General features: G+C 42.5%; 2 protein-coding genes across 3 annotated transcripts; both read right to left on the minus strand.

The window, feature by feature from the left end:
• Positions 1 to 616: 616 nt before the first annotated feature.
• Positions 617 to 3,080, minus strand: sf3b5 (splicing factor 3b, subunit 5). 2 transcript variants are annotated; one of them, XM_042066584.1, is made up of 2 exons: positions 2,941 to 3,080; positions 617 to 1,175 (listed from the first exon to the last, which is right to left on the minus strand). In XM_042066584.1, the coding sequence occupies exon 2, from the start codon at positions 1,157 to 1,159 to the stop codon at positions 899 to 901; it is 261 nt and encodes an 86-aa protein (XP_041922518.1). In that variant the 5' UTR covers positions 1,160 to 1,175; positions 2,941 to 3,080; the 3' UTR covers positions 617 to 898. The 2 variants fall into 2 exon arrangements, with proteins under 2 accessions (XP_041922518.1, XP_041922519.1); XM_042066585.1 differs by having other exon boundaries at positions 2,867 to 2,999.
• Positions 3,081 to 6,268: 3,188 nt separating this feature from the next.
• oprm1 (opioid receptor, mu 1) lies at positions 6,269 to 24,049 on the minus strand. The gene is made up of 3 exons (XM_042066125.1): positions 23,507 to 24,049; positions 8,901 to 9,265; positions 6,269 to 8,221 (listed from the first exon to the last, which is right to left on the minus strand). The coding sequence occupies exons 1-3, from the start codon at positions 23,758 to 23,760 to the stop codon at positions 7,680 to 7,682; spliced, it is 1,161 nt and encodes a 386-aa protein (XP_041922059.1). The 5' UTR covers positions 23,761 to 24,049; the 3' UTR covers positions 6,269 to 7,679.
• Positions 24,050 to 24,711: the final 662 nt, after the last annotated feature.

Raw genomic sequence — 24,711 nt, forward strand, 5'->3', positions numbered from 1 at the left:
CTGCATATAAAGAAGCTGTCGAGTTTGTTAACGACTACCAGCATGTGCCTCGCTATACAACATTTTGATTGGAAATATGTCCGTATGATGCATTCCATCGTTAAAAGGGAATCAAAGACTTAATTTCAGACCAGCGAAGAATAAAATGAAAAGAGCAGTAAAACAGCCCATCATAGTGGTCATCTTTCTCCAATAGCTCCGCAGTAACCACAGCTATTGGCATACGAGTCATTAAGCTTGGCTGTTAGTTTGCAAAGATAAATGTTGTTTATCGTGCAGTTGAGATGAAACCCTGCATTATACTAAATATCCAACATAATCTCTTCTGAGCCCTAAACAGGTTGTCCTCCAAACAAACATGATATTTTAAAAGTGAGAAATAATGGATACAGAGCATTACAAGTGACAGTCTATAAAGGATGGGCACTAACTCTGGCAGGCATTTTTATTCTATTAGATTTATTGTTCCCCAGCAGTCCTGGCATAGCCTGCTGGTTCCATAAAGATAGTTTTTCTTTTTTCACAGCTGACCTTGAAGTATTGAATGAGACAACCAGGAGAGTCAAATATATAACAAGACAGATATTTCCTGTGAACAGATGGGCAGAATCAGGTAAACATTGAACTTAACATTTTATTATAGAAAAATGCATCATCATGAACATTATCAGCTCTACAGCACCCTGAAAAAAGGGGGTTGGGGGGTGGGGGGAAATCACACAAAAAAGTAACAACAGTGATCCTATGTACAAACATCAGTCCATGAATGTCACACTTCATCCAACTTTGAAGAGCCACTGCCGCAGAATGGACTTCATCTGGACAGCCCTCCCCCCAGCCATCCTAACGCCACCCAGCAGGCATGCCAGCAGCGCTGGCCCCCTTCTCTCTTCTCTGGCTAAGCGTCATCGGGTTTGTCAGCAGGAGGCCCGCAGGGCTGCAGCATCTTCTCCATCAGGTTGAAGCGCACGCGGGCCTTGCTCTCGTTCTCGGCAATGGAGAAGTAGTTAAGTAGGTCGAAGTGTCCCATGTAAGAACAGTAGGAGTCCCGATGCTGGTTCACCAGCCATTCCCACTTGGTGGTGTCGGCGTGGCCTGTGCCAATGTATTTGGACTGCAGGTGCTCAAGCTGGCTGTGGATATTGTAGCGATCAGTCATGGTGGATGGCACAGGTCTGGAGAGAAACAGAAGTAATGTAACTGGCAGTTGTACACTCCTGTCTCACCTGGCTTGCTTTGCCAGCTGCAAGTTGAAGCCTATGGACCAGCTAACATCTTTCTTTTTACGAGACAAGAGAACAGTTCCTTACAAAAGACCGAATAACAATACATTTAAACTCACCAACCCGAATGCCTAATTTACCCACAGATGTTTTTTTCTGGACCAGAAGTGTGAGAGTACAAAGGCAAAGCTTCCGGTTGACCCATTACTGAATGTCAACGTTGAATTGAATTGTTTTAGATCTGGTTCCTTTGTACCCGATTTATGGTAGGTATAATATTTAAGTATATATACTCTTTTGATCCCGTGAGGGAAATTTGGTCGCTGCATTTATCCCAACCCGTGAATTAGTGAAACACACACAGCACACAGTGTACACACAGTGAGGTGAAGCACACACTAATCCCGGCACAGTGAGCTGCCTGCATCAACAGCGGCGCTCGGGGAGCAGTGAGGGGTTAGGTGCCTTGCTCAAGGGCACTTCAGCCGTGCCTACTGAATTCCTTGAATTTCCCCTGGGGATCAATAAAGTATCTATAGTAACACCCCCAATTATCACCACTTTTGTTCAGAAATTCTAAAACAAAAAATTCTAAAAAAACGAAAACACTTCAAAATAACATTTGCTAAATTAACCTTACATTTTTCAGTAGCCATAGGTGTGTAGATTTGAACAAAATCTGGTCTGGTTCTTAACGGAAGCATTTACTGCCTGGAATATCCGATTTTGTTTACCACGCTCAGAGTTATAGTGCTGGCCTGATGGGTCGCCTATTTACACCGTTTCAACGGCACATGGACGGTTAGACCGAGAATTCTTGTCGTGAAATGAAAATTCCACTGGAGCTCCAAGCGGTTGTGTACACGCAGCCTTACAACACTGTTTACAGCTCTTTGAGTCACGGTAAAATGTCATTTTTGGTACATAGCTAATTTAGATAAACCTATGGTGTGGGTGGTTGCGTCTCTTTAGGAGTCCGCTGTCTTGGTTTGTATAGAAATGGATATAAGTGACACATACACGATAGACGGTGGAAATACGGGACCGACGGTAATAGGGGGAGTTCCGATATCTATCTACTGGTCGGGGTTCGAACCAGCAGGTTAGCACTTCGGACCTGTAACCGGAGGGTTGCTGCAATTTACGCCACGGCTGCCCCCAAGGACAAGGTTTATGAAGTAAATTGAACTATGGGAAAAGCCACCGGTGAAGTTGCTTCAATATAATTTAAGACTATATGAAATGACGAGCAAATGAATCATCAATGCGCTTTTGTAACTTTTCTACACGACCGAATACCCAAGCCAGAACATAACAAACTAGTCTAGCATTGTGAGTTAGCGATAGTTGCCATGCTCTAGTTAGCATCCTGCTAACGCCTAGCTCATTCAAAATCAACTTCGCTTTCGTCGATGACCAACAACTCTAATGGGATAGCAGATTTCGATTGACTTCTAAATAATTCGCTTACGTGCCGACACAAATCGAAATAGTAAGTAAGTAAGTAAGTAACAGCCATACGAATGCGTCGTTAAACTAACGTTAACATTAACGCTAATCTTCGTCTTCTTTGACGCTAACGTTGCTTCAACTTCAGCTTATCTACAGCTAGCTAACGAGCAGTCGTATAATCATTAAGGTACCTCTGTTATTTCTGCACGTCGCTGGTTGACGAATTAAAGAAATAAACTCTGAAATACAATAGTAAACAACTCACATGAGAGTCCAACGTAGGTAAATTGTATGTAAAGGCAGTCCGTATGTAATACCGGAAATGTGGATGTTTCATGAACGTTTTGCCGTGTGGAAACACTGACACAATATTTAGTTCCCCCCGACCATAGGCTGTACTGGCGGACAGGTCAAAATGAAATAAATAAATAAAAAAAAACTTTTAAAAATGGTAAGGCTTTGATAATAAGCAATGCATCTCTGGCGTAGAGTGGGTTAAATGCAGAGACCAAATTTCCCTCACGGGATCAAAAAGTATATATACTTATATACTTATACTTATACGTATTTGTTGGTTGGATTTGGCTTTGTTTGTCTGTCTGTCTGTCTGGCTGTCTGACCTGCAGAGAGCAGGAGGCATGCACACTGGCTGTTTTTGTCTGAACAAATTGTTCACATACTTTAGAGATGGTTGTACAGTGGGAACTACTACATTTAAGTGACCGCACCAAGTCCAAACTTGAATTGCGGGTGACAGGCCAACTGGTGCATGTAAATTCTATAGAACTAGCACTAATGGAGTTGTTGTTTGGTAGACACATTTTCTCCAAGAGTAAATCTGTTTTGTTCCCAACTGGCTGACCTTTCTCTTAAATGGAAACTGTGTATTCTGTCTGTATCCGTTCCCTGCTGGCTGCATAAGCTCATTTATGCTGATATGTCAACATGTCAACAAAAGTCAACATTTGGATTTGTGAGCCGCAAACACAGGGACTAACTTTTAATGACGAGACACGAACGTACTTCAGTAACCAATACAGCTCATGCTGCTACAATACAGTAACTAATTAGTGACAATGGGATGAAATCTTTGGCAGTGGTGTCCTCATACAGCCCAATAAAGGTGTCCCTTTGTCACATCTACTCAAATAGATGTATGAAGTACATGGTCTGAGAAAGCGTCCGAGGAGTGAAAGTGAGGAAAGGTTTGGTTTGTTTTTTCCTCGTACCTCTCACACTGACTAGCTGTCTCTGTGATATGCCTATTATAGCGAAAGCCCATGTGCAAACAGAGGATCAGGGGGATTGATTTCAACACAAACAATACACAACAGGCTGCTAAATGCCAATCCCTCATATAAAGTAGGAAATGGATGCAGGCAACCATGGACGTGCCTTCGGTGTGTGGGCTGTGGAGAACTGATATGGATGGCAACATGTGGGTATGATTGCAAAATTTCAAGGCCGTGTAATTTATATTTACAACCAAAACAGGCAACTCCATTTCTGGAGTTGAATTGCTTTGGCATCTTCTGATTTTTTATTTTTTATTTTTTTTATTTGTTATTTACTTGGATGGGAAAATGGGTCGAGAAATGGGTTTAAGAACCCTTACAAGAAAAAAAAATGGTGAAACTGCACACTCACCTCACAGCAAGCACTCAGAGAGGGGGTGGGATGATTAAGGGTGAGGCAGCCTACCCCCCCCCCCCCCCCCAAACCTCCTGTCACCTCACCACCACGTCACCACCACCACCTCATCACTCCCACACACACCCCCGCAAATGCAGCAGTTACCGGAGTCAGTGGGCAGAGTGCCAAGGGGAAGGCAGGCAGGCGGGAGTGCCATGACATACGGCCGCTCATGATTCACTGTGCACATTACCGGCAAACTCGTTTGCCAGAGCTTCTCTCAGAATGCTCTGCCACTGACAGTAAAATTACCAGGAGATGATGCTTACCTGGCTTGGGATTTTGTGGGGAAATCCTCAAATAGATCTGCTTTCGTATGGACGCATTTTGCAAGCTGTCCTTCACAAACGGGGATGTAAATTCAGGGAAAGTGCATACAGTGAAATTGTGTTGGGTGATTGGTTCACACATCTTTGCTTTATTGGCACAATGCTTTGCTGAAATTTGCTGCAGTGATTAGGAGCGTCAAGATGTTGGTCCCGTATATGGTTATGCAGAAAACTTGCTGTGATGTAGAAATGCATTACAAAAAATTCCACTGTCTCCTAAATCTGTCCTTTTCCCTTTTTTCCTGTAATTTTTGAGTGTTTTTGAGAGAATTTGAAGGTCAGAACCAGAAATGAAATGCACACATAGCTCTTTGTCCCAGTATACAGGCTGTGGGCCAAGCCTCAGCAGGGTATGTCCGGGCAATAAAATATTTCCATTAAAATAACTCTGTCTGCCTTGCCTTGTTAGGCATAAAGCAGCCTCTTTTACCAGCTAATATCAAACCCGTGACATGTTATTTACATGGCGTCCATTTTAGTAGCCATTCTTTTCACAACTCTCACCACCTGCCTACTGTGTCCCCGTTCTGACACCCACTTGGCCTTTTCGAGAACTCACACTTATTTAATGCCCTTAACAAAGTGGAGCTCCTCCTCAACAGACTATTAGATTGAGTACCTACCACTTAAAAACTTTAATTACATCTAACTAGATAGATAGATAGAGCCGGAGGTCTGTGTGGACTGTTGGCCTAGCTGAGCACCGCAGATAACAGCTGACTGCAGGGATGGTCTGCCACTCACCTGGCTCTATTATGGTGCGGATCTGGAGTCAGCCACCGTCTTCATCAACCCTATGAGGATACTGAAAGGGCAAATGTGGCACATTTAATTAACACTGCTAACATGAGTGTGGCAAAGTGGCACTCATGCAGTCAGTTCTGTAGAGTTTGCCTAACAGGCTGATAAGAATGTGGCAGAGAAAGAAACTTGTCTGCCGAGGTCACATCGGAGAAATGATGGCTGTAGAGACACATCCACAGGTATGCATAAAATATAGCATAGCCTACAGCCAGTAGTGCAGAGGTGCACAAAGGGTCTTACACACACACAAAAGTTGCAGTGGTTCCAAACGCCTCGGCTGTCTCCCCTTTAATTTCCCTCAAGCAAGTCCCCCAGCCACCTTTTATCTGGAACAGTTCCTGCAAAGGAGCTCGTGGGAAGTGGGGTTACAAACACTGTACAATGAGGACGATTATTTGATTTTCAGCGTATGACGAAATCAAATTACTGGGGCTCAGCCAGCCGAGATGCCCCCTAATAAAGAATCTGGTAATAAAGGAGCCAGCCAGCCGCCCCTGCAGATGTAGCTGCCAGGAGCGCTCTGAGGAGAGACCGACGCCAGCCTGTGATGGCGTGGCCCAGATGTGGCGGGGAAGCAGCAAATCCCCTCTTTATCTTAGAGTCAGTTGTTATCAATGGTGGCTGTTTAAAGGGGAAAGCCACCATTTTCCTCTCAGTGGTAAAGTGAACACCTCTCAGTTGTGTAATGAATGTTTAATGCCTCTCAGTGGTATTTGGATTGTCAGTGGCGTCTTGTCGCTTTGAAGCAGAAAAAGGACAACTCTGAGTTCTCCCCAAAATCCACCACACTAGGATACATATAAGCAGTGGTGCTTCATTTTATCTCTGGGCTCATCAAAGAGTGACAGGAAGATTAATGAGATTAGATTCCACCTAGTTATAAAATGTCATCACGTCACTCACTCATATTGTTAACATTCCAGACAAAGTAGTATACCCCAAATGCAACATAAACACAGTATGTTCAGTATACTGAGATGGATTTATTTAATTTTACTTCTTTCGTATAAAAACATTCAAAGCCATAATTTATCATGTACAATGATACTCATTATTATCACATCAAAATGTAACATTTGGCTTCATGCATATTGAAAAATAAGTGGTGTAACATGATTCATTACACAAGAACAAATGTCTTTAACTGACATTTCTATCATTTCAATAGCACAATGACAGCATGTCCACAGTGCAACAAACGCACGGCACCACTGAAACATGACAAGCATCGATCGCTGTGTCACAAAGCTCTGACACAATTGTCACCGGAATCCTTTGGAGTCCACAAACAATGCGTGCTGTTATTTAAGACTGCCGACATTTTGAAAATGGGTACATTACTATATTTCAATTTCAAATACGAGCTTAATTAAACCATCCAAAGCATTGTGTAGTATTTCAAATATATAAAACATACTATTTACATGAAACTAACTGAACTATTTACACATGCCATTTTAAAGGCTTTCAAGGCTGAAGTTGAACTGTTCATCTTTATTTTATAAATATTCAATATATTATATATATATTGAATGTAGTTTCAGTATACAACAATATTCAATGGCACATGTTGAAGAAATAGTTTGTTAGTCTTTGCACTGGTAACTACCTAGAACAAAAAGGCCAAAGATTCACTTTACAAAACGGAAGAGCATTTAAAAAGCAAACAAACAACCTCTGTAAACACAAATTACAGACAATACCAAACCATACATTCTGCAGAACATATATAGCAGACAGCACAAAGCTTTTTGTAATGACTTCCAAGACTCTTTGTGAAAGCTGAAACATGAATTCTATTCCCCGAACAACACATGACATTTACTAAAACCATACTGTATTAGTACATTAAATGGAAAAAAGCGAAGGGCAAGCCTTACTGGGCTTGCAAGCTGACTGCAGCCAAAGCTTGTATCACCATTTCGATTAGCATGGCTCTCTATGTGTATGCTCTTTTTGAATATGTGTGTGTGTGCATGGGGTGTGTGTGTGTGTGTGTGTGTGTGTGTGTGTGCATGTGCATGGGGTGTGTGTATGTGTGTGTGCATGGTGTGTGTGTGTGAAACAGATCGCCACGCAAGTTTAGGGCTTACAGCCCTGTGGTCTCCAGCGTGAGCTCGGAATTCATGTCGTCACTGGGCTGCCCGCACACCTCCACCGACGACGTCTCCACGGCTAGTCATACCTGCTGGTTGCTCCGGACCACTGTCTGGCCCGTGGACTGGCCATCACGCCCCCCTGGTGGGTTCCGCGTTCGCGACGAGTTCTGCAGATCCAGCACCGACGGGGTCGGGATGCAGAACTCGCGGAAGCAGCGCTTGAAGTTCTCGTCCAGGAAGGCATAGAGCACGGGGTTGAGGCAGCTGTTGGTGTAGCCCAGCGCGATGCAGAAGTGCCAGGTGACCGTCTGCAGCAGCGACGGCGGGATGGCCACCAGCGCTATGATGATGACGAAGATGTGGATGGGCGTCCAGCAGATGATGAAGACGGCCACCACCACGAGGACCATGCGCGTGATGCGCCGCAGGTTGCGGTCCTTCTCCTTGGAGCCCGACAGCATGCGCACGCTCTTCAGCCGCAGGATCATCAGGCCGTAGCACACCGTGATGATGAGGACGGGCATGACGAAGGCGAAGATGAAGACGCAGATCTTCACCAGGTTCTCCCAGTACCAGGACGGGTGGGGGAACTTAAGGTTGCAGTCAACGATGGGAGCAGGAGCTACAGGGGAGAAAATGGCAGAAGAGTAAAAAGATGAGAAAACACCAGTCAGTTGGAATGAGGGTTTAGTCTTGACTTGACCTTTTCAGAACATGCCAGAGAATGATTTTTGTATTTTTGAGTTGTTTAAATGTCACACATCAGTTTCCCACAGCCTCTTCTGTATGTGCAAAGTGGGATGCTTTGAGATGATCCCCCATTTCAACTGTGCTATGTCGTATCAATTTAAATTGAATCGGCATGTCGTACATTCCAACAGCGGTGGGATTAAAGCATCTCTTTTGCTGACTCATTTCAATCTGCTGATGATTCCCATTTCCTGCCTGCAATTTGTACGGCCAACTCTTCATTCTTCAAATGGATGGGATCAGCAGTTGAGCTGGAGAAGATACACGCACGCTTTTCTGCTGCACTGCACTTGATAAATGCAGAGCCGTCAATGCGGTGAGGAATGCTCAGAGAGCCACAAACCGTGTAACGATGTTTACAAAAGGACCATGTCACACCAGCACAAATATTAAATCATACAAAAATCTATAATTTGCAAGTTAGAGTCTGTGTCCGTGTGTAGACAGAGGGTGCCTGCATATGTGTGTGACAGTGTGCTAGGCATCTAGGGGATAGTGATGATGAAAATAACATGTATGATTGTGTGAAGAGAAAGATAAAGTCAACTTACTGTTGTACCCCCTTTCGTCAACAACAGTGGAGGCTAAGATCATGACGGGGATCCCGATGGCCGAGGACAAGATCCAGTTGTACACATTGACAATCTTGGCGTTGCGCGGCGTCCTGAAGTCCAAGGCCTTGACTGGGTGGCACACGGCAATGTAGCGGTCGACACTCATGGTGGTGAGGGTGAAGATGCTGGTGAACATGTTGTAGTAGTCTATGGACATGACGATCTTACACAGAATGTCCCCGAAAGGCCAGGTGCCCATCAGATAGTTGACACTCTGGAAGGGCAGTGTACTTGTGACCAGTGCATCTGCCAGCGCCAAGTTAAATATGTAGATATTGGTGGCCGTTTTCATTTTGGTGTATCTGGATTATGTAAAGAAAGGGGCATGATGGGGCAAGGAGCCAGAGAGAGAGAGAGAGAAAGAGAGATGGGGGGATGAAGAGACAGAAAAAGTGAAAACGGGGAATTGGGAAATCCATTAGGGGAAAGCCATTATTAAAGTCCCTCGCTGCCTGGAGTGACTGCAAACAAAGCGAGTAGATATGCAGAATATTCACGAGAGGTGCTTTGATAAAGTGCTCTCATTACTGTGCATTTGAAGTGGGGTGGGGTGGGGGGGGGATAAAGCCCTGTTCAATAAATGCACTGTATGTAACACTGCCGTGTGCTGTAAGCGCTTGCTGTATGTTTAATTCAGTAGCATGTCGTCATCATCACTGCATACTGCCTGGATCCTAAGCTTAGAGAAAAGATTTGCTCAGCAATAATAATGAGTATATCTCTGAATGTGCCTAAAACACGTGGATGGTCAGTATTCATTTCATGCTTATCTGAGGGCATAGATAAGGGTTTTAATATGCGAACGCATGGCATACTGTAGGTGTGCGTGTCTGTCCGCTCGGTTGATGCTGAGCACACTGAAAAGGCATTTCATTTCATTCATCATGTACATGTGGCACTAATTGAATTTAAAAAGCTGATAATACAGACTGTATTCTGCAGGGACAAATACCATAAATGTGATAATCATCTGGTTATTACCCAAAGGAGAGATATGCTTCCGAGTTCACACACACATAATTCTAGTCCTTGTGAATCATTTGAAGATGCACTCACCTGTTTGAGTTTCAACAGATATGCATATCAATTTGTATGATGAAGTGCCCTTAACAAGCTGTTGAATCACAGAGATGCAATTATGATTTTAAGGGCAGCACAAGATGCAAGGCTATCTTTTCTTCTCTTCACCTTTTATTTGTTCTACTTCTTCCAAGGCTACTTCACACACAGTCATAGAGGGAGCTTTGTGGATACCTTTTCAATCAGAGTGAATAAGATCTTTCCCCCCCTCATTTTTCCCCCTCATTTGAAGCAATCAGCATCCACTTGTTTAATGCAAAGACTGTTGAATAAACAAAGAATTTGAAAACCAATTCAACTACTGTGGAATATCAATGCAGGCATATTTCCATATTGATTTCCTTACTGTCATATGTAATTGTCTGTTTCAGATGAATTTCAAATTCATTATTGTAGCACCCATTCAATCTATGCATAGTTGAAAAGTTTTGTCAATTACCAACATTTGTGTGAGCTCATTCAAGCGTGCTTGTCCAAGAATCGGATCTCCTGGAAGTGGGAATTACATGCAGATGGACTTTTTGAAAGAGTTTTGGGAACAGTGAGCTTGCTTGAGCTCACGCCATCTCAATTGAAAGTTCTTGCTTGTCCTCAGGAGCCACTGACCAGGGAACAGATCTTCAACATTCTTTTGGTATTTGTTTCTTTGCCACTGTTATCTGGAACCACTTGGTCTACTGTTATCTAGGACCTCTTGGTCTACTGTTATCTTGGACCACTGTGAGACATTAGCAGAGAACAGACAAGCTTAGGCTGATCAGAGTATTTCTAAATGAAGCTACAACAACCTCATGAGTGTTGCATTTCTTGCAAGTAATATTCTTAACAGGTCCATATATAAGATTTGGAAATGAAAAGCACCCTGAGGAGCTTCACAAGAAGATAAAATTGTGTTGGTACAGATTATAGTTACTTAGATTTCTCTTCCTTTCTTCATGAAATACTTGGTGTTTGATTAAAGGAGTGTGAAATTCAACAGAACTACAGCTGTGTTTAAAGAACACACATTTTTAACTCAACAAGTTGAAGATAATCTGGAGTTCATTATAGAGAAAACACAAGCAGGAGGAACGTTTTGTCTTCTAACACGCTAACCCATCACTGAATAACACTAACACTGTCTGAGGATGTGTGTCTTATGTGTGATGGATGCACCCTGAATGTTTATGGTGGTTGTCAGTGAGGCAGAGCAGGCAATCGGCGCATTTTACGTCCCACACACGCATCTGAAACAACACGCAACACTGATACCAGGCATCACAGGACCAGGACCCTGTAAGGGTGAAACAGCCATCACGTCTGCACTTGGCTGAGTTTCAGTTTCTCAGTCTTGCTCCAGTTTGTGAGAAAAGAAGGTTCAATACTCTTGTGCTTCTCTATCTAATTTCTGCACCTGAATTGGAGTGGAGAATAACCTTCTTGAGCAGTAGAAAATTGGATGTGAGAACAATCTTCCAGGGCTCTCAGTGTTACTTGCCACAAAGGGGATTGATTCTGGAGGGCTATTGCTGAGCAGAACATAACACATCGACTCTCTTCACTAATACACCTCAATTTAGTGCCAGGTCACACCTATTATGTTCTTAAGACATGAATATTTTGAAAGGGCATTTATCAGCAGGACATTTTTTTTATTATTATTTCTAGCCCTAGGAAATTGTCCGTACAGTAGCGTTGTTGAGTATAACTTAAAGGGATGACAGGCTCACAACACATAGTGCTCCATTGCTTTCAAGCTCTTTGAGGTAGACAGCTCAAGCACTGAGCTTTCCCCACTGATCAAAGCACACTCTAAACCCTGTGGTGCAGCAAGGGTTCGATGGCGCCCTATTAAAAATGAATTCATCCAACCTTGTTATCTTAATGCCACCAACTCTCTCAGAGTCCACTGGAAGTCGGTGGCCCCTCATAGTGCCTTTGTAGTCATGAATTAGAGTCCACTGTGACCTGCCGTAGTGCTGTATTAAAGACACTATTTGAATACCAAGTTCTTGGACGCTACAATCGGAATAGCCCCCTCTCATTAGCTGCAAGGGGGTTTCATGCAACAGTAACTAAATTGAGATGACTTGTGGACGCCAGTGAACATGGTCCAAGACAGTCGGAGACTATAGCCCCTAGTGACATGCAGTTGCATCCAACAACAGTTAAATAATTAAATGAAGCTTATTATGAATGTATACGGACTGTGAACATGTGAGGTTTTTTCCTGCCCTTTCACATCATACCACAACATATTTTTGGAAACACAAGAATTTGTTTCAGTGCATATTTTGAAGGAATATAATGCAAATGCCACAGTGATAAGGTTGAGACTGAATAAACATCATGCTAAAGACGAGAGATGAAGGGCGGCCATGTTGGGCTCTGACACCTGGCCTGAACACGCTGGCACATCAGGAAGAATAATCCTCCCTCTAAGTGACAGGTGCTGTCAGAGAAAAAAGGGCTTGTGATAGCTTTTGAACTTGCTACCTTTATCAAGCATAGGCACGACAGAAATAAAAGATGCCCCTCCCCCCCAACTCTTTTTCTTTTTTGAAGCCACAACAAGAAACAAAATAGATTTTTGACTTTGTCTGAGATGATACTCCAAATCCAGTGACAAAGCCAAGGGTTTAGAAATGTTGCCAGCCTATGCTGGTCTGACACAAAAAGTACAAAGAATTAGTTTGTTGAAGGTTGTAACGATTTAAGTGACTATATTCTACTTGCAAAATTGTGAGTTGTGGACATATAGCATACATACACAAAGAAATGCCCCTCAGTTGAGGCTCTCCTGTGTAAGTCACGAGACCAAAGAGTGGATACATTGCTTGTAGCAGAAACCTCAAACTGGTTGGTTGCTTAGGAACACCACTGCACATTCTGCCTGTTATGTCCCTCCACTTCTAGCATCCAGAGGAACCAGTCTAAGTGTTTCCCAAATGAAAATGGACCAACATGTGGGCATTAGTTTGTATTTTTCTACTCTTTGTAGGCTTCTTCAAAAAGACGAAATCATTTCTTTACAGAAAGTAATTACCCAGAGATCCCTGTTGTTCTCTTTGATCTTTAATTGTGTGCAATACAGAGATATTCATGTTTGTCATTGTGACACATATTCTATTTATCTCCATTTGACAGTCTTCACGCCTCTGTTCAAAATGAGAGAGTGCAATGGTGGTGACGGACACAAACTGTCAGTCAAACATGCGTTTGCCATTTGTAAAGGCAAATCGGCAGCAGCCATGAAAGAAAGAAAGTTGTCAGAATGGGGGAGCATCCCTGTCAAGGACTGGCATCAAGCGGTCCTTTTTCTCTGCTCTCGTGCAACAGTGCTAGGTCTCCCGCCCGCCTGTCACTCACTCTTGATTCACAAGCGTCTTGGAGAAAGCCAGTCTGCCAGATGGGGTGAGGTAATAGATGATGCTCTATTGGTCGGCAATGAGGGAAATTCTAATCGGAATGTGTCAGAGAGGCGTGACCGAGGCCAAATAAATGATAATGCAAAGAGACAGTCTTGCTTGGGTACCTTTGAGAGTGGGATCGGCCCGCTGCTCTCCACCATGCTAGACTCTGGCTCTCATCTGGCCCTATTCCGGCACGGACGTGTGATGAGGTCGGGGATGATGCTGCCAAACCCACCAAAACACTTCCTCCTTGTCTGAAGTTGATGCCGACTGAGCTCTAACTTTCCCCTTTGATCACGTCTCTTATCACCTGGAGGGAGGCTTGGAGCTGTTTCAGTGAGCCATCAGGGCCTCCTGTCCTATTTGCCAGGCAGCTGGGAGGAAGGGACTGACAACAGATTGCCATCCAGAATGTTCCGCTAACAGAGCAACCCCTGGCGATCCCCTCTGCAATCAAGCGAGCAAACTGCTGAAGGCTATGCTTGCAGCTTTACAGCCAAAGTTTGAAAAGAGCTTGTGGTTTGTTACTGTCCATCAAATCTACCGTTTCAGCACAGACTAAATTGCTTAACCCTCAAATATTGCTGGATCCTGATCTATTATGTTATTTATCATTATGAAACAGAAACTCTCGATGTGCATTATGCATTGATTTGTGGGTAATGAAGAGCTTGGCTACCTCATACCAGTAGACTGAAGAGAGATTATTTTCAAATGAAGAAAATTGGGTTAAATGCAGAGACCAAATTTCCCTCACGGGATCAAAAAAGTATACATACTTATACTTATAAAGAAAGATACAAAATAATAAAAAAAAATAAAGAAGGTGCTGCAATGTGTGTAAGTTAGTTAATGTAGTGTAGTTTTAAAAAGTTTTGTGTGATTGCCTGAGGATAGAAATTCCTCCTCAGTCTTTTTTGTTTTTGCCTTGTGGCCACAGAGCCATCAACCTGACCTCAGTGGTCCGAACAGTCTATTGTGAAGGTGTGAAATGTCTTTGAAAATGTTCTGGGCCTTTATTCATGCTCTTCTGGTGTAGATGTCCTGCAGGGCAGAGAGAGGCGCTCTCGTGGTGCCCTTTGAAAAGTAGTGTCCAGGAGCTCATTTTATCCTGCCCTACCTACTATAGGATCCTATCGTATAAAGACAGCAGAAGTGTCTAACACAAGTTAGCATTTCTATATATTATAAGTAAGAGATAACGTTTGCCGATGTGTCCTGTTATACAGAATTAATGGACGAGGAGGAAGGCAAAGAATTCCTCCGCCCAAGTCCATTGATTCTGTATAACAGGACACCTCGAAGGACGTTATCCCGCTTATCACCCGGTTGCCACTATAGGCAATAGTCATGCCTTAATAGTACGCAAAGGAAACAAGCGGTTCCGTTTAAAAACAAGCCGCCCTGTTCAGTTTGTTGTACATCTTTCTATGGCCCTAACAGCAATAGCATGGACAGTTAGCTTTACAGTGGATTCCATTGTGGTGAAGCCTGCTTCCAGGCTCAACCGTCATCCTACTATGGCTGTTATAGTTACCACTTTTTTACCAGATCTAGGCTACTTCATAGGTGTCCCGTTATTCAGAATTATAGCCACCCCACCAGCCAATCAGAAAAGAGTATTTCTGCTCTGATAAATAATCTTAAGGAATAACACATAATATAAATAAAATGCTTAGATTTCATAGCTTTCATATAAAGATACAGTATGATTTCAAAATAAATTCTGTTTTGGATATTATTTGTATATAGGTTGAAATGTTTATTCTTATCTGTTATGACTATAAAGACCATAACTGTCAACAAAATGGAAGAAGGTAATGCATTATATCATTACACATTAACATAAAAATAGCAGTAATTCAGTTATTTTACTCGGAATATTACAGTTTCTGTACAACAAATCAAGATTTGTATCTATTTGTATCTATTTTTGATAAATCTATAACAAATAATACCTTTTTTAAACACAAACTGAAACTGCTCTTAAGAGTGAAACTGAGAACTGTTAACTTTTTTCATAAAAAATAAACACCTCAAATGAAATACTACAGAAAAACCTTATTAATGTATCAAAATGAACAATGAACCTCTAACTTAAACCAAAGCTACTTAACTCCATGTGGTTTTGAGAAGCAGAGCAATCAGAGGGGAAGCCATGTTTTCCACTTCCGCTCCCCTTCTAAAGGGATCCCCAGCTTCAGCAGCCCAATTCCATCCATGTTTTCTTTCTTTCGATTGGGAGGAGATCTGGCACCTATTTAATAGGCTCATGATTAATGCAGTGAGCCCGAAGCAGGGGTTTGAAATGAAAAAGCTTCTGGTGAATAAAAAGTGCTAAATGAACTGCTCCTGAGTTTTCCCCAGAGATAAGGCGGGAGCTCGGTAACAGTGCGGCCCAAATTATAATGTTGATATTGTATGTATAATTGAGAAGGCCGTTGGGTGCCAGCTTAACATTTTTCACGTTACAGCCATGGGCCTACACACCTCTCTGGATCTGAAGCATGGACGTAGGTTTGCATGGGGACTATGGTGACTTATCCCACCAATATCTTGGGATAACAAAATTGTCCCTACCAATATTTTAGTCATTGATATTCTGTTTGTTGTGAAGACATATCCTATTCATTTTGATATTCTCATAAACTGCACGTCTCCAGGACAACCAGTTTAGACATGCTATCATTTGAGTGTCTGAAACCAAAGGGGATTTATCTGACACTCACGTGAAGGTCTTAAAGCATACGGTTACTTGTCGCGTTTGTGGCAGACTCAGAGAAGGCAATCATCAAAGGGACAGAGCGGGTAGTTTTACATCAAACTGCTTTTCACTCTCCCTAGAGAATGTTTTTAACGTCAAAATGCACCAACAGCATGTTACATGCAAAGATAATTTTTGGGTCCTTTCAGTCTCAATCTACTTGAACGTTATGCTACTCCATTTAATGGGCAACCAATAATCGTTGATAATTATTATTTCCTTTTTAATGTAGGAAACTTAAAAGGAAGACATGAACGCAACAAAGACGAGGCTAGAGGAGATTGCGGAGTTCTATGGTTCACACTGACCATTTATAAACTGTGAGAGGGCACTAACATAGGCTGCACTCACTGTGATTTGGAAAATGGAAAAGGGTTGTGTCCCTATCGCAGCTGAGACCAAACCTATGCCCTTGCTCTGAAGCAACACATGAGCACCAAGAGTGACAAGGAAGCTGAAGGTATTCAGTTTAAAAACTATCAAAAATAAATCAAATTTGCTTGCCGTTTAAAATCCATTAACCACCTTATGGCCATCGACTCAGTGGCTTAGTTGGACATGAACACAAAATGTAACAATGGACTAGACATTTAACAGCCTAAGTCAGATAATTAACTCCAAAGACACAATTAGCTCTAACAGTTCTCCCTCTGCCAGTAATGGCACTCTGACTGTAAATAAGGACAGCAATGTTGGTAAAACAAAGCAGTAGGATCTCCTTTAACATTCAACCTGATATCAGCATTACATTATCTCAAACATGCAGGCTGCGTTTCAGGTCAAGGTTGTTGGCAGTCATGCTTAGCAGCCACTCAAATTTCACTCTTCCTTGGTGTGATTCTGAGGCTCTGTGTGGATGACTGGGATTGTTTATGGCTCCATTTGAGCCACTATTTGTTTCCCATTTACGGAGCTAGGGCTGTGTACAAGCGTTATGTACAAGCGCTGTATACCAGTACTGTGTACAAGTGTTGGAGTGTTTGGCCTGAACACTGAATTGACAACTAGAGGACCATGGGCTATTAATTGAATTGCAAGAATTGCATGGGCATAGCACCACATTTTTCACCTTGACAAAATGAGGCACTGTTCTGGCCATTGTGACTTTTAAGGCATGACATAAAATCTTTATATTTATCTTTACAAGCGTTCTGACAGTGATGGGCACGACCATGCCAGGGCTGTTGTCCCCCATTTCTGAGCTGATTTCTGGGATGTCACCGCGGATGTGTGCTTTAATATTGTGGGTCTTTCTAGACCATGTTTCTTGTGTCCTGCTCTCTGACAGCTACCTGCTGTCCTCTGCCATGTCTGCAAAGTAATAGTGTGTCTTCGGTCTTCCCATGAGAAGGCCACGGCTAGCAGTGCTTACTCAATGCTACTATTGTTTCTTTCATTTTATTTTTCTATTGTACTGTCTTGAGGAAGGCTTAATGTCTAATCTAGTTTCTTTCTAAGCAGATGCTTTTTACTGTTTTCAGACTATTACTAGACCATGGCCTTTTATGTTTGAAATACAATCAACTCATAATTCGACCTAAAATGTACCATATTTGAGTGAATACACACAAATGTGGCTGTCAACACAGGTTTTGTAACGGATGGCTAAAGCATACTTTACACATGCTGTGCAGCCCATGCCCAGAACCATGGTCAATAATGCATGCCATTGATCGACGAGATCAAACGCAAATGTCAAATCCTATATAAAGGCATAGCCTTGCGCTGATTACAAATTCAGGTTAACACACACATAAACACCTGTAGGCCTACTGTATTTCAGAGAATATTTACTGGCTTACTCCATATTTACTCTGCAAAAACACAAGACTAATGTACATTCATGTAGGTGAATGGCACCGGGTTGCTGGGTTACATGAAGGAAGAACTCAAACCTTTCCTCCATTCAATTCCCATCTAAGGCCCTTGCAAATGTACCCGCATTGTGTAATGGACAGTAATATTGCCGGAACATGCGTGGTGATCAATTAACCACTCTCTTCTGGTGCCAGCTGGGAACTAATGCATGTTGTGGGTGCCATTACCGACTGGGCAAGGCCTTGCATCTAAGTGAAGGGCAAACAAAGTCTTCCAAAACATTGCACATTGCAAACAGACATGATGGGTCAGTGGAGGAAATTGGCTGTTCAGAGAGGACAGTATGGCCCTCCATTTGTGCCTTGGCCCTGTCAGTCTTACAGCTGTGGCTGAGATTAACAGCCAGCACTATTGATAATTTCTGTGGGCTCTAAATAAATGATAAGAAAATCATGGAGTCTTAAATTCGAAAGCAAACAGAGGAAGAGATATGATGGCCATTTGAGAAAGGTCAAATTTTCATTATCGGTAAATGTCTCCTTCTATAATAGGCAGCAATCACATTTTCATATTGATCTTTTTTCCATCTTCCTTTGAAAAACAGCCAAGAGCAAATCAACAACTGCTCCCTTCACGATGTGGTCTTGTTTTCCCAAACAATAAAAAAAAAAAAAAAACTGTTAGCACCTTAGGGCGTCATCAAGGAAATGCAATGCTTCTGGGAAACCTTTGTTATCAGTGTTGCTAGCGTGTAGTTGTCCCACTCTCCCCTTCCCCTTTTTTGTCTTCCTGTCACTCTTCACAGGTATGATGTTGCTCAAGACGGGTGGGAGTGGCAGATATTTGGTAAGGGTGGGTATTGGGGGGTGGTGGGTGGGGGGGGGGGGGGGGGTGGGGGTGGTTGACAGGGTAGATAACATGTCTCCATGACAATGCATGGTCTTCCTCTCTGTGACCCATGTGCCCAACCCCCCCCCCCCGCCCCCACACACACACGAGTGAAAGAGAGAGACTGAAATAAAAGAAATGCAAAAAAAGTGATTTTCCAAATGATTGTCAGATGCCGAGTCACAGTGAGTGTCACTTGATGCCGCGCGGCTTCTGAATGGTGTAAGCAGTGGCAGTGCTGCAAGGGCTCCAGGGGGAAATGCAATGAGTGGATGGGGTAATTACTTTTCACTGGGGGCGCCATGAACATCCATCCATTTTATTACTAAAATTGCTTAAGCTCAAGCATTCATTTGTTGGTTGCTACAGAAAAACAAAGACAAAGAACCAAGGTTACTCTCGAGTGTGGAAAATATCAATGTGGCAACAGCTTGTGTGTAAAGAATAGTGACCTTGACAGTCAAGTTAGTGGATGGATTGACTGAAAGCCTTTTCTGTCATTTCACCTAATTTGACCTTTTCCACTAAGTGAAATGTCAAAGAGTTATGACAATACTCAGCTGGAGACAAGTAATATGACACTCTGTCCCATAGCAACATGAAATCACTGAAGTATCCCTGTCAAACAGCACTAATGACAGCAGGAAGGTCGACAAGTCTTTGTTCCGCTCCAATCGGGATATTGATCAAGGGATGGGAGCCAGCACAGGAGTGCACTAGTTAGGAGTCACCGCGCATCCTAATGAAGCATACGCTGAAACAGGCAAGGTGTGCCTTTAGGCTACTAAATGCCATCTTCACGCAGTGGTTTGTTTTGACTCTGAAGGGTGAGGCTAAGTCATTTGCCTCATCCCCTATCCCCAAGAGTGGGAATGGAGTGATTTGCAAGTACCTATTGACATCTCCATCAAAAATGGACATTTCATCATACTTAATGGGACCCTATGCAGTTTTGGCTATTTCGTCGCCGTTTTCTCACTTTTTGCTCGCAGTTTTTTTTCCACAGAGCTCCCCCTACAGCTTCAGAATATACAGTATATATTTTACAACACTCCTCGCTTGGTCAGTCTGCCGTTTCCTCTTTTCCTGTTCCTCCGACAACTGTTAACTCGCGTTTTTTTTTTTCGCCGGCTCTGCCATAACGAAAATCTGAGAAACTCCATCGCTACCTTGTTCTAGCCAGTGCCTGGCGAGTATGTGTGTAGTGCAGTAAAGCAATTTATTACATTGCGAGACCACGACACTTTCTGACTCTGAGGCCGGTGGCCTGCCGGACCAAAGTTGCAAGGCTGTTTTTTCCGCTCACAGACGCTAGGGAGAAGCGAGAAGGCCACCATTCAACCTGGAAAAAGTCATATAACCATTCCAATGACTCCAAAGCTGTTAAGTTAAGGTAAATTAAGCTAAAAAACCAGCATAGTTCCCCTTTAAATGTTCCCTCACAATGCTATCGACATCACCTTTCATTTGTCCTTGTCATGTTTAGATTTCTACTGAAAATATACATATGAGAGAAGGCCAAAATATGTACTGTATTCTTTGATCAGCTTATTACAGTAATTTCCTGTGTATTAGCCGCATTGTGTATAAGCCGCAGGACAGTGTTTTATGCAAGTTAAAAGAAACAAAACCATATTAATACCATATTAACTGCACACGTGTATTAACCTCATAACTGAAGAAATAGTCTGGAAATTATGATATGTTTAATTAAGATGCCAGATGTTATATATTTTTTCAGTGTTTGTTGCACTCAATATTCCAGTTCCATCTTGGTTATGGGGTGGGATGAATTACCCTGTGTGGCGGGCCAGGCTTGGTTATGGGGTGGGAAAAATTACCCTGTGTGGCGGGCCAGGCTTGGTTATGGGGTGGGATGAATTACCCTGTGTGGCGGGCCAGGCTTGGGCCATTGTGCGCTAGCAGTTCCACTAGTAACCTTAAGGTGCTGATAACTACAAGATCATAGGTTAGATTTCTGAAAAACTCAACACACTGTCTGTATACCCCACTTGCATACTTTAAGTTATACAAGATTAGGATGAAAGTATTTGTCTAAATAAATAAAGGTTTTACTGTGTCTATGTGATGCTCTACCAAATGTTTAATTGTGAAAGAGAGTAAACCTCTTCATTGTGAGAAGTGTTTGTAAGGCCGGAGTCTGAGATATTTCTCTGCTGTAGTGCAGATGGTTTCAGACATGGCTTGATGGATGACCCCTGTAAACCAATATGGAATCAACATGGCATTCTGTCTTAAATATCATTAGTGAACTGGCAAATGGCTGATAACAGTTTTACCGGTTTTAATGAGGTTTGTTTTTTAGAATGATTCCATCTGATTCATAGAAATTCTTTTAAGACGCTGTACAATAATCTGGACACTTCGACAAAATATTTCCCTTCAGGGGTTAAACACAGACAAGCGGTGTCTGCTGTTGTCTGAAAAACAAAATGGCCTTTAGGTTACCCGTCCATAGAGCAGCAGAGGCTGGAACGGATGCGGCCCTTATCTGGCCTCAGGTCAGCTGGCTCCGTGCCAGATCTGGGCCAAATCTGTTCCAGTGTCAGCTGCAATGTGGTCGGCGACAGCGACTCTCTTCCGAGTGATTTTTAACCTTGCCTTTGTAGATAGGTTTGAGCTAGGCTTGTTTAAATGCTGTGAGAGTACCGTAGCTGTGTGCAGTGGACTGAAGCTCAAGATCAGTAGATTTCCAGACTATCAAGACCCTGTCATCTCAAAGATTTTTCAATAACATGGCACTTACGGTGTGAACAGCCTGCACAAAATACTTCTATCGCTGACAGGGTAGCTTGAGTAGTGAGCTGTTTTACTCACAAGACAGTTATTTACACCATGTCTTGTTTGTGATAGCTACACTGAAAAAAATCTGTCAGGTTGCATCAAAAACATTCTCACAGCCAGAGGTATTTTTTTAGAAGGAGATGCATTGAAAGAAAAATAATAGATTATGTTGTTAATGATCAAAATACTATCAGATAATATGATTTATATTCTCATAGAGTATATTAGACAGATTAGTTTATGGGATAGATTCATTCATTGGAATTTAAAACCACTCTCTTAGTCTGATGGTCCTATATTGTAGTTTGCATGCACACTTTGGAGTGAATTTGTGGATGACGATAACAGACAGATTGTGTGTATATCATGTTCTACACTCCCATATTGTGATAATTGATTGTAGTACTTTTATGATGCTCTGCTGTGATCCATTATAGTTGTAGATGTAGTGGCATCCAGCCTAACCCTTAGTGCATGCTTATGTCCCCCACTCTATGTCACTCAGTAACAATATCATATGTCTCTTCATATTTCACAACCAACCTATTCAAAGGTAGCCTACAACAGTGTGTGTGTACAGGCAATATGAGATAAGAATATGATATTTCGACTGCTTTTGTGCGATTTCACTAGCTACTACGCATGCAGAAGGTGCATAAACGAATTAGCGCACATTTATGCTGAACAACTGCACGTTATCATTTAGAAACACGTGAGACTAGTCAGATATTGACACCATCTCTGAAATGTAATGTCTGTGTGAGTGTTGGCAATCACGGACTGCTTACGCGCAAAGCGATCATAACGGGCGAAATGAGTTTTGGTTAAATGGAAAGCCCACTCAATTCGCCTGGTCCCCTTGTCTCCCAGTGCGTAATGTCGCGTGCATCTTGAACTGCCTCTAAATATAAAAATAATGTAGCTAAATATTACAAATCATAAGTTAACCCCAGGCTTGTGAGCAAATCCAAATCATGAAATGTAACACGTCGAGTCGAGCACTCATTTAGGTATCAATGTCATGTCGAAACATTAGGCTATCTATGCCTCTGAGGGAGAAGAGTGGTCCGTCATTGGTATCGTGTATTCCTTTTAGGCAAATCTTGTTAATAACAAATTACTAATTAGTTTATAACTAACAATAAACAATTCCAGGATACATAACCAACGACACACGAAGCACACATCAAGGCGCTCCTCGTTTTACATTAACGTGAAAACAGTAGTGAAACAGTAGTGTGCCACCAGATTTGTACATGAAACTGTAACATGCAATCATATTTCTGTGGCATTTCAGTCTAAAAAAATCCATGCATTTAACATGTCCACTAAGTATGTCGAACTTCAAAACATTCCATCGACATTACAGATACAAAGTCAATTGATATGTGAACTGAATTCTACCATATTTCCAATGTGGCGCGTCGCCACGCACGTCCTACAATTAACAATAAAAATGTACCATCATGGAATATGATCAGTCGGGCTACAGATTTTTTAAGTCGAACTGTGCCATTTCTTAAGAAGACAGTCTTTGTTCACATCCAAGCGGATGATATTCGGTGTCGTTACTACACATTTAAATGGGTATTTAAGGGTATTATCTGGGTACAGGGGGTAAACAAAAACTTTACATCAGCTGTCAACAGGTGAAATCATGTGATATTCATGTTAACCATCATCCTGCTGTCAAATTTATGATGCTGTCACCATGGCAATGACCTCTGCACCGTGAACTGGTGCAAACCAAACTTGTTGCGAGAATTCCGAGAACCTTCACTTGAGGAACTTCTTACCTTATAATCACATACATGACCAGGACATTGCCGACCACCCCCACCACGCAAACGATAGAGTAAACCGCGGTGATGATGATGGCGATGACCACGGGCGTCGAACCTTTATCCTGCACTGGCGGGTCACATCTCGAATTATTGGCGTCCAGTTGAGTCAGGTTATCACTCAAGTTCAAACAGTATACACTGTTGTTCAGCAACGCAGAGTTGGAGTACTGGTACCCAAAGTCAGAGCCGTTTCCTGCCCCGGCCATTTCTTACACGAGTGTATCTTTTCTTCGCTCCGAATACACGCACTGCAGGCAAGGCGCACGGCACGGCACTGTTCACCACTTTCTGGAATGCACCGTATAGCTTCTACCTGCCCGAAACCTTAGCGCGGAACCCTGAGTATAGCGTGCGGTTCAGCAACGATCTGCCACAGTCAACTACCTTGAAATACGGTAAGGAGTCTGTCCAGAAAAAAAGAAAACGGGTCGCGTGAGAGGCTCTATCTCGACATTTGGGAATCATACAGTTCAAACGGAACACTCTGAGCGCGTGTTCATTATATCAAGCTACATGACGTCACACCTCGTAAAGCACATGACCCCCAGCAGAAGTGTTTTGAAAATTGCCCGTGCTCTCTGAACACATTTTCGTGCTGGTGCTGTTCTTTACGTTTTCCTAAGTTTCTTACCCGTTATTTATCACCACACACCTTCAACCTATTCTTTTTTGTCTACTTTTACATGATTGAAACACGCTTCCTTAGCCTTAGCCTATATTGTAAAGAGTTATAAGGAGCAGACATGGCCCCATGCAGTAGGTCTCATACTTCACCTCAGCTTCATTTGAACTTGCTTGAATGCCATTATTACAACCTATAAAGGTAAGCGATTCTGGGTGGCGTCATATTTGAAGCAAACATCAACAAAACACCAGAGAACTCGCAGAGATGGTAAAAATACACACTTTCCATACTCAAGTAGAAGTACAAATACCTCTGTAAAAAAGACTCTAAAAGTATAGGTGTACTTTTTTACTCAAGTAAAAGTGACAAAGTACAGGCTGTGAGGTGTAGGTTAAAGTATAAAAGTAAAAAGTATCCTATAGCCTTTTTCAATGACTATATATCCAGTTGTTTCTGACGAAGAAGGGACTGTAGCCTACACTGATATTCTAATTTAACAACTGTTACTCTTTTTTTTTGTATACCTACTCAT

The sequence above is a fragment of the Alosa sapidissima genome, chromosome 16 (genome assembly GCF_018492685.1).
Source record: "Alosa sapidissima isolate fAloSap1 chromosome 16, fAloSap1.pri, whole genome shotgun sequence".
NCBI classification, from domain to species: domain Eukaryota; kingdom Metazoa; phylum Chordata; class Actinopteri; order Clupeiformes; family Clupeidae; genus Alosa; species Alosa sapidissima.

What these genes read in the sequence shown, in the direction of transcription:
- sf3b5 (XM_042066584.1), bottom strand. Translation starts at nt 1,159, where the DNA reads ATGACTGATCGCTACAATATCCACAGCCAGCTTGAGCACCTGCAGTCC.
- oprm1 (XM_042066125.1), bottom strand. Translation starts at nt 23,760, where the DNA reads ATGGCCGGGGCAGGAAACGGCTCTGACTTTGGGTACCAGTACTCCAAC. An exon ending in GTCATGTATGTGATTATAAG is followed by an intron (nt 9,266 to 23,506) that starts GTAAGAAGTTCC and finishes TACATAATCCAG; the next exon opens with ATACACCAAAATGAAAACGG. An exon ending in TGACGAAAGGGGGTACAACA is followed by an intron (nt 8,222 to 8,900) that starts GTAAGTTGACTT and finishes TCTCCCCTGTAG; the next exon opens with CTCCTGCTCCCATCGTTGAC.